The following is a 10643-nucleotide window of genomic DNA, read 5'->3' as shown; positions in this document are numbered from 1 at the left end:
TATTGGTAAGCCCGTAAAACCAACATTGTAGGTTGTTGGTAAGCCCGTAAAACCAACGTAGGTTGTTGGTAAGCCCGTAAAACCAACATAGATTCTTGGTGATCCCGGAAAATCAAAGTGTAAAGGTTTTTGGATTGTGAGCCCCGAAAATAATCCAACTGTAATCCGCGGGATTATAGTGAATTCCCAAGGGGTCGCTTGGGGAGTGGACGTAGGTGCTTAGGAGAGCACCGAACCACTATATTTCTTGTGTGTTTGCATTGTGTATTGTCTTACTTTACTACAATTACTTACTCATCAATTAACTCGATTAAGGAATCAAAAAGTTAGAAAAACCAATTCACCCCCCCTCTTGGCTTGTCACCTTGGGCAACAATAACGGATCCAGCACCTGAGCAGCCTGCTGCTAATGCACGGGGTACGGTCAGAGAAACTTATCAGAAGTGGCTCAGTAACCGTGTCACTGTCCGATGCATTATGCTTGCTGCAATGAGCGACGAGTTCAGTCGCCGGTTCGAGAACGCCCAGCCTGAAAAAATTGTTCAAGTGTTGAACGAATCTTTTGGCACTCCCGACGACGTTGAAAGGCATAAGTCTAGTTGTGCTATTTTTAGCGCACAGATGAAGAATGGGGCATCGGTGACTCATGTATTGTACATGATTGAGTTGATCGAGCACCTGAGCGCTCTCGGTTTTTCCTTCATGATCAATTGGAGAAGGATGCTATACTGAAATCTCTTCCTGGTTCGTACCGCCCATTTCTCACTAACTTTCGTATGACGAAACTGGTAGTAAATTATCACCAATTGTTGGATTTACTACAAACTTTTGAGAAGAATCACCGACTCCTAAAAGGATCGGTGAATTTAGTGGGAGGTTCGTCTAAGGATCGTCATCCCTTTAAGAAAGGGAAGAAGAAAAATAAAAATCTAAAGAAAAAGGTGCATCGTGTTGAGTAGAGTCAGACTAAGAAGAAGACTGATCAAAGTAAGGCAGAGTGATTCTATTATAAGAAGCAAGAGCATTAGAAGAGTAACTGTCCTCAGTACATTGCCTCTCTTGACCCGAACAGGCCAAAGAAAAAGATGCAATCAGTTGCAGATCAAGATACTTATATGATAACATCTTGTAATTTCTCAATTTGTGATAATTCGACCTAGGTATTGGATATCGAAAGTCCTTTTAATATTTGTAATTCGTTGCAGGGACTTCAGGTCAGTGAGAGATTTGGAGAAAGCGAAAAGTTTCTGAATGTTGGAGATGGAAGATTAGTTCCAATTCTAGCTTTAGGAATTCTAAAATTTGTATTCAATTCTCAAATAATAATCTTAAGTGACTGTCACTTTTGTCCTTCTTTTCTATTGAATGTAATTTCTGTAGGCTTTTTTGGCCAAGAACGGTTATGAAATTTCAACAAAAGAAAATTACTGTGATATCGTTATGAATGGTGTTACTGTAATGCATGGACAATTGAATAATGGGATTTACATATTATCACAACCTGTTAATATAATGTGCAAGTCAAGTAAGCGCCCTAGAATAGATAATGTCACGGATGTCTACCTTTGGCATCATAGGCTAGATTATATTAACAAGAACAGGATGAATATGTTAAATAAAGAGGAAATCCTCAATGTTAATAATTGTGAATCATTGACAACTTGCAAGTTATGTCTTCTTGGTAAGATGACCAAATCACCTTTTACCGAAAAAGATGAACGAGCCAGTGATTTACTGACCCTTGTACATTCTGATGTATGTGGGCCAATGAGTACAAATGCTAGAGATGAGTATTCATATTTTATTACGTTTACAGACGACCTTTCTAGTATGGTTATGTCTATTTAATGAGATATAAATCTGAATCATTTGAAATGTTCAAATTATATCGTAATGAAGTAGAAAAATAAACTGGAAAGAGTATTAAAACTCATCGATCAGATCGAGGAGGTGAATACCTCTCCAGTGAGTTTTTGACATATCTAGGAGAAAATGGAATTCTCTTCCAATGGACTCCTCCAGGTACACCACAATATAATGGTGTCAGAAAGGAGAAATCGAACTCTGTTAGACATGATTCGATCCATGATGGGGTTTGCTGATCTGTCCATATCCTTTTAGGAGTATGCACTTGAGTCAGCTTGTTATATACTTAATAAGGTTTCAAGTAAATCTGTTAATAAAACACCACATGAGATGTGGATGGGACATAAACCGGTGCTTTCTCACCTTAGGGTTTAGGGGTGTCCAGCTTATGTCAAACGTTTGAAAACAGACAAACTTGAAGCCAAGTCTGACAAATGTTTCTTTATCGGTTACCCTAAAAAAACTAAAAGATATTACTTCTACCTTGCTGAAGAACAAAAGTTGTTTGTAAGCAATAGAACTGTTTTTTTAGAAAAAAAAATTCTTGGAGAAGGAAGTAGAAGCTCTAATGTAGAACTTGGGGAAGTTCAACATGTAGAAGATCCAACACCATCCACTGAACCTATTGAGTCAGATTTGATTAGATCAGATCCCGAACCTGTCTTAGATGTACCATTAAGACGATCAGGTAGAGTACCACGTCAGCCAGACAGATACTACAGTTTCTTAGTCTGGGACGGGGATCCTGTCGAACTTGATGAAAACGATAAGGTTCCGATCACTTATATGGATGCAATGCAGAGGTATGACTCTGATAAATGGCTTGGAGTCATGCAATCTGAAATGGAATCCATGAAGGTCAATGATGTATGGACATTAGTTGACCCATCCGAAGGGATTAAACCTATAGGGTGTAAGTAAATTTTCAAAAGAAAACAGGGCGCAGACGGAAAGGTAGAGACCTATAAAGCCCGTCTGGTTGCCAAAGGATATCGTCAGCGTTATGGTATAGACTATGATGAGACGTTTTCTCCTATGGCAATGCTCAATCTATTCGGATTATGCTTGCGATAGCAGCACACTTAGATTATGAGATCTGACAGATGGATGTTAAAACCGCTTTTCTAAATGGAGATTTAGAAGAAAAAGTGTATATGATACAACATGAAGGTTTTACATCTGCAGATGAGTCTAAAGTATGCAAGTTTCAAAAATTCATTTATGGATTAAAGTAAGCTTTACGGAGTTGGAACATACGATTTGATAAAGTGATCAAATCGTATGGCTTCATTAAGAATGAAGAGGAACCTTGTATTTATAAATGGGCAAATGGTTCAGTTATTATATTTCTTGTTTTGTATGTGGATGACATTCTTTTAATTGGGAATGACATTCCTGCATTACAAAGAATAAAGTTTGGCTATCATCTCAATTTGCCATGAAGGATTTGGAAAAAACATCTTACATCCTAGGGATGAAGATTTATAGAGATAGATCCAGAAAAATTGCTTGGATTATCCCAATCCACATATATTGATACTCTACTGAAGAGATTCAGTATGATTAATTCTAAGAAAGGCTATCTTCCGACGAGCCATGGAATTAACCTCTCTAAGAGGGATTGTCCGACAACCCCTCAAGAAAGAGAGAGTATGGATAGAATTTCTTACGCTTCGGTAATGGGATCTATAATGTATGCCATAATATGTACTAGACCAGACGTGGCATACTCACTAGGAGTAGTGAGCAGATACCAGTCTGATCTAGGTAGCAACCACTGGAAGGTTGTAAAAACCATCCTTAAGTATTTGAGAAATACTAAAGACCAGTGGCTTATCTACGGTGATTCTGACTTAAAACTTGAGGGATATACCGATTCAAGTTTTTAGTCAGATCAAGATGATAGCAAGAGCGTGTCAGGATATATCTTTACTCTTAAGGGTGGGGCCATCTGTTGGAAGAGTTCCAAGCAGCATACAGTGACAGATTCTACATGTGAAACAGAATACATCGCAGCATCTGATGCCGCCAAGGAAGCTGTATGGTTGCGGAAGTTCATCACCGAGCTTGGAGTGACACCCTCCATTGATGGTCCAGTGCCTGTATTTTGTGACAACACTGGAGCCATAGCTCAAGCAAGAGAACCCAAAGCACATCAGCGGTCCAAGTATATTCTACGTCGCTACCACCTTGTTTGAAAGATCGTCGAACGAGGTGATATTGATCTTCAGAAGATTGACACAAAAGAAAATCTAGCTGTTTTACCAAAGTCCTCGGTATCAAAGAGTTCAACGAACACAAGTCGAAGATGGGTATGAGATACTGTGCCGATTGGCTTTAGGCTAAGTAGGAGTTGTTGGGGATTGTATTCTAAAAGTCAATCGTCAACATATTGATGATTGAATTTTGTAAATGAATTGACAAATTAATGTGTTATTTGGCATTATTCATCATTTTATTGAACATCTTCAAATGAACTCTTATATGATGAAGTTCTTAGGACTTATTTTATGATAAAGGCGGATTTATCTACAATTCCTTAAATCTGTTCGCGACCAAATGATATACTGTTACTAGGACGACAACATTATCGAGATTAGATCATTGTGAGACATATACGTTGGTTGTTCTCTTAATCAAGGAGTGTGGAGACATTGATATATCACACAGGTGAAGTGTAGAAGTACATTTCACTGAACGTGACCAATTCTGAAACACTCTACTGTCGAGAGATGTTCCAAGTGGATATGGGTATAAGTATCCCTCAGACCTGAGATCACCATAGTGATTAGCAAGCAACTCACTGTACTTTGGTACCGGACTAGCAAAATTTCTAATTCTGGGATGGAAGGTTACTGGGTGCAGTCAAGTATTTGCGAAATCAGTGAGTGAGTCAAGATGGAATTGACCCCTCCTGAAAACAGGAGATAATACTTTGCGTTCAATTTAGCAAAACCTTAGCTAGGATAATCCTTGTGAGGAGTCATAAGATTTCTAAAGTTGAATCAGATCATGAATGCACTGATTACAGAGTTGACAGAACTCTAAGGTCATCCTGGCATTAGGAGTCAAAGAGATGAATTATACAGTAACCATAGTCTAGGGTTCCAAAATATTTGCTTCGCATATAATCGGCCAATCCGGACGTCGGGTACCATTGCTAGATGGTCACATCGATTAGTGCAGGAAGTCGTTCCTGTACTATCAGCTTAGGTTCGAACCTATGAGGTCACACGCATAGAATTTTCCTGATTGATCAAGATAGCTGATGGATGGTTGAGAATCATTTAGGGATAATTTGATCAATTCGATTGGCAAATTATCTTATATAATAATTAAAGTAATTATTGAAGAATTAATTAGTAATTAGATTACTAATAAACTCAATTTGATTGAGTAATTGGACTAAGGATGAGCCAAATTGAATTGGATTCAACTCTAGGCTCAATCAGGATTTTTGACCTGATTGGATTAGGTCTGAATCAAAAGGACTTAGGTTGATCAAATTAAATTAGATTAAATTTGTGCTTAATTAGAGATTGACCTAATTGGATTAGGTTCAACCCAAGATAATTGGACAATCCTAATTGTTAGGATTTAATTAAATTAAACGGTTTGATCTGAAACTGTTCGGATCTTGAAATCCACATATCACATATCCATGCATGGCGCCATGAATTGATTTTTAATATGATTAAAAAATTAATTTAATTCATTTAATGGTGCCATAGGATATGTGGCACACATCAGGGACCTCCTTCATCATCAGATGGGGCGAAATGGAGAGATAAATTCATGAAAAGAATTGGATAAGATCAAATTCTCTCTTCATGGCATATGTCATCCTTATCTTTATCTCACTTCTAATTAAGTTTGAATTTTGAATTTAAACACCACAAAATCACCTCATGGCCCTCTAATCTGATTGTGGGCATGGAAATTTCGAAATTGAAAGAAGGAAATGGCGACATGATGAATGGTTTAGATTAGATCAAGCTTCATCATGTGTTGGCGCATGAAACAAGCATTTGAATTTTGAATTCAAAACTCCATAAAATCCTCCCAAAATATTGGAAGGTTGGCATGTGAAGAAGAGTGAAGGGCGGCATTAAAAGGACCTCCATCAGCTTGTGGCCAAAATTAAGAGAAAAAGAAAAAAAGAAGGAAAAAAGAAAAAAGAAAAGAGAGGAACCCTAGTTCATGCATGAAAAAATTCTGCATTCAATCTAGCTGACTTCTTCCTCCTCCAAGTCCATCACGCCATTAGTGTTAGGGATCCCTGATAAGAGCTTTTAGATCAAATCTAAGTCTTCTTCAATCTCTATAAACCATTCCTCCAAATTCTTCCAAGAATGCAGATCAAAGGTTGATAGTCTCAGGAAGATCAAATTTCAGCCTTAAGAAATTCTGCGCAAGCTAGCACTTCCGCGGGATTGGATCTCTTTAGGAACTTCGCGTGGATTACTCGTGGAGGCCAGACGATTGTGTGGCTGTGAAGCTCGAGCATTTGATCCATTATATTCTGATTTTGCAAAGGTATAAATCTGATACCATTAATTTAGATAAGATCTAATCCTCGAGGGTTAAGCCTCTTCAGGGGCTCTTCACAGAGTAATCTTCAGAACCTATTCAATGGGTATTCAAAGATTAGTTGGATCATAGATTAGTCAAGTTTAGAACTTAATAATCTCATTTCAGATCTGATATTAATCATGCAAATGATTTAGCATAATTGTTTAAACGCTTCCGGCATATCGATCATATGTTTTGTAGTGATGTTTTGAAATCTGATTTCTTATGCATGCTAGAATTAAAATGTTTAATTCAATATTTTCTGCTGCGATTTTAAATTAAAAGAACTACATGTGGCTTGATCCCCCTTGTGAAGGGATACGTGGCAACCCGAACAGGTGCAGTCAAAAAAAAATTTAAAATTTCAGTATGCAATCACTGCTAGAACCCACCGATCACTTTTAGATTCCCTCCCGGCTGCCCCAGATGAATCTCCCAAACAGTTGCTCTAGTGACCTTAGCGGTACTAATGGCACAATGGTATTGGACAACAAGTAAACCAGGATCGACCTAAAAACCAATCGAACAAGGATGACCCTACCCATCATGGATAGAGAGCTCGCCTGCCAACCCTCCAACCTTTGCCTGATGCTCTATTTGATAGTAATGTAGTCATCTCTGTGAAGGCGACGACCAATAATAGAAACCCCAAGATACCTCATGGTGCCTCTGCTCACCCACACCCAACACCTCCATGATCATGGTCATTAGCCGCTGCTTGATTTTCGAGCTAAAGCAGAAAGCTGACTAAGCCAGTATGAGCTGTTACCTAGAAGCCCTACAATACTCTAAAATCCTCCTAATAGCCTATGTTGTCTATTGCGTTGTGCGGGCTAGTAGCAAGTAGTTGTCCGTGAATAGTAGATGCAAAATCTAGAAGGAGCCCGCCACCGGCTTGTAGGCCTCCATTGCCTAAGTCTTAGAGGCATATCGGAGCGCTCTAGACAGTGCATCCACACAAATGACGAACAAGAGAGGCGAGAGCGGATATCCTTGCCACAGGCCAATAGAGGACTCAAAAATCTCTATAGGGGTGCCATCCACTATAATAGCAAAGGAGGGAGCTTGGATGCACCCCAAAATCTACCTAATCCACACCTAGTCGAATCCAAAGCTCCCCAAGAAGTAGGTCAAGAAGCTCCAACTCATTCTGTTGTAGGCTTTCTCCATATCAAGTTTGATGCCCATCAGGCTCCTCCAACCCGAAGCTCTCTATAGGTCAAACATGGATTCTTGAAAAATAAGAACATTGTCGGTAATGCTACAGCCGCCTACAAAGGCCCCCTGCTCAGGATTGATGAGTCTGGGTAGGATGCCCCTCAACTTTCTCACTAGGATCTTCGCGGTAGCTTTGTACATAGTAGTCCACATGCTGATAGGTCGATAATGGCTCGGCTCCGAGGAACCCTACCTCTTCGGGATCAGAGAGATGTTGGTCCACTTCCAATATTGAGGCATCCTTGCATGAGTGAAGAAAAGCCGAATTACTGCAATCGCATCCTAGTTGATAATGTGCTAGTATCTCCTAAAGAAGATAGAAAGGAAGCCACCGGCCTTGGGGCCTTACGCTCGGCCAAGGACCAGAAAGCCTCCTAGACCTCCGAGGCGGTAATCGAGTTGACCAACCCTGCATTCTCCTCCTCTGAGACCCTCAGCAGCGGTGGCAGTCCACTAGGCGGCCTCCTGCTGCCTGACAAGTCCATCCACCTAGATTTGAAGAAATCTTTCAACACCCCTCTGATGACATCAGAGTCATCTGTCAGTTGCCCACTGCCATCCTTGATGTTCTTTATCATGTTCCTCTGTCTCTGGATAATAGTCGATTGGTGAATGAATCTAGTGTTCCAGTCTCCCTCCATAATCTACTGTATCCTCGATCTGTCTTTAGAAAGTCTCTTGCCGTCGAAAGAGCGAGTGGTACATAGAAAGTCGCACCCTGAGCTCCCCTATTCTACTTTAGACAAGTCCCCTATCCATTCTTCTCACGACTGGAGATCGGCTATAGAGGCTTCTACCTCCTCCACCCTTCTAAAGATGTTTCCTACCTCTTCTCTGTTCCACCTACGTAATCAACATTTGGTATCTCCAACTTGCAGGTTACCCTGTACATTGCATCCCTTGCACTCGCAGCCACGCATCCTGCACAATATCCCATGACCAAGAATAGGAAAGCCATATCTTCTCAAAGCAAAACAGACTACAGTAAGGAGTAAAGACCAGGGTACTTAGACTTGGGCATCGGGCCGTGCCGGGCCGGCCCGGCCCAGGCCCACCGGGCCCGAGGTCTAAACGGGCCGTGCCGGGCACGGCCCGTTCAGCACAGAACGGAAGCCCGGCCCGGCCCCAGGCCCGTCTATTGGCGGGCCGGGCCGGGCATGGCACGAGACGGGCCGTGCCAGGCACGGCCCGTCTCGGGCGCAAACGGCCCAGCGCCAAAGTTAAAATTCTCTCCCCTCCTCACTCCACTGCCGGAGAAACGAGAGGGAAATCACCAGCTTCCGGCGATGGCACACCGAACGGACGGACTACCGGTGGACCCTCGGAGCGGCTTTTGCCCCTCCAACTCCATCTTCTACAGCAAGCGCAAGCCCGTCCCCCTCCCCTCCGACCCCCACCTCGACGTCACCACCTTCCTCTCCTCCCTCCGCCACTCCGGCACCACCGCCTTCATCGACGCCGCCTCCGGCCGCCGCGTCTCCTACCCCGCCCTCTGGCGCTCCGTCGCCGCCCTCGCCTCCCGCCTCTCCGTCCGCAAGGGCCACGTCGTCCTCCTCCTCTCCCCCAACTCCATCCACTTCCCCGTCGTCTCCCTCGCCGTCATGTCCCTCGGCGCCGTCCTCACCACCACCAACCCCCTAAACACCCCGCAAGAAATCGCCAAGCAAATCTCCGACTGCGACCCGATCCTGGCTTTCGCCACCCGCCCCCTCGTCGGAAAACTCCCCCGCGACCGCGATTTCCCCATCGTCCTCCTCGAGGACCGCCGGATCGCCGGCGACGATGGCCGCATCCGCTACACGATCGAGGAACTGAAGGCGATCGAGCCCGATCTCCGACGCCGGCGGGAGCTGGTGAGCCAGGACGACACGGCGACGCTCCTGTACTCCTCCGGGACCACCGGGACCAGCAAAGGCGTGGTAGGCTGGTAGCGACCCACCGGGACCAGGCCCTTATGGGCCGTGCTGGCCCAGGCCCGAAGCGGGCCAAGAGCGGGCCGTGCCGGCCCAGGCCCGAAGCGGGCCGTGCCGGGCTCGGCCCGCGGGCCAGAAACCCGTGACCCAGCACGGCCCCCTTAAATGGGCCGTGCCAGGCACGGCCCGGTACTGTAGCTAGCGGGCCGTGCCAGGCACGGCCCGGGCCGTGGGCGGCCCGGCCCAGTGCCCAACTCTAAGGGTACTCAACAGGATAGAATAGTGATCGGACGCAATCCGAGGCAGGTGGTTCAGTCGATAGTCCCAACATCTCTGAATCTAACTATGTATGGCAAAAGCTTCATCGATTCATTTCCATACTCTCGCTTGACCCTACCTATTGTTGCTCAATCTGCTCATACCCACGCCTTGCATTCAAACACCCCTAAAGTAGATAATGTACTTCAATAATTTACATACATCACTAAATCTATGAAGATAAAATTAACACCTAAAACATTACCAAATTGGTTTGGTCTACGGCTAGATTTTCAACTGATGGTCATGACACCAAATCCATTTATATGATGCCTTATATTTCAAATAGAATTCAGTAACAGCCATGGTTAAACGAACTTGCTGGTAAAAGTATGTGTAAGAAGGATGGATGAATAATCATTTAAATAAATTGGAATATCGTACAAATTTTACTAGTTTACTTATATCCAAAAAGATGCACCAAATACTTCACATGTTTCCCGTTTTATCCAGTCACATACATGGAGTGTATTTGTTAACAAATAATGTGTATAGATCAACTTCTTTAGCAAACCCCTTCCATATTCAACCTAGAAGAAAAGAATGTATTGAAAAAAATATCAATGCTTCTTTATTCTGTGAAGGGGAATAATTGTTTTCACTACAACATCAAACTGTGCCGAATTGGCTGGTTCAAAGCATACGGTACTGGATCGATCGAAGTTCAGCATGGTTCACGCCATTAAAATGAGATAGATCCAGTTTGCTCCCTAGCCACCCACCCACCCTCCCATCTCCCCCTTGGCGGGGCATACA

The 10643-nt window shown here is 43.1% G+C and overlaps 1 protein-coding gene across 1 annotated transcript; it reads left to right on the top strand.

The window, feature by feature from the left end:
• Window positions 1–8881: 8881 nt before the first annotated feature.
• On the top strand, window positions 8882–9612 carry LOC103706611 (4-coumarate--CoA ligase-like 4). The gene has a single exon (XM_008790762.3). It carries the CDS (start codon window positions 8943–8945, stop codon window positions 9585–9587), a length of 645 nt encoding a protein of 214 aa, XP_008788984.2. The 5' UTR covers window positions 8882–8942; the 3' UTR covers window positions 9588–9612.
• The last annotated feature ends 1031 nt before the right edge of the window (window positions 9613–10643 follow it).

The sequence above is a fragment of the Phoenix dactylifera genome, chromosome 5 (genome assembly GCF_009389715.1).
Source record: "Phoenix dactylifera cultivar Barhee BC4 chromosome 5, palm_55x_up_171113_PBpolish2nd_filt_p, whole genome shotgun sequence".
NCBI lineage: Eukaryota > Viridiplantae > Streptophyta > Magnoliopsida > Arecales > Arecaceae > Phoenix > Phoenix dactylifera.
This window is presented reverse-complemented; position numbering and strand designations above follow the sequence as displayed.

Coding starts and splice junctions, on each gene's coding strand:
- LOC103706611 (XM_008790762.3), top strand. CDS start 8,943: ATGGCACACCGAACGGACGGACTACCGGTGGACCCTCGGAGCGGCTTT.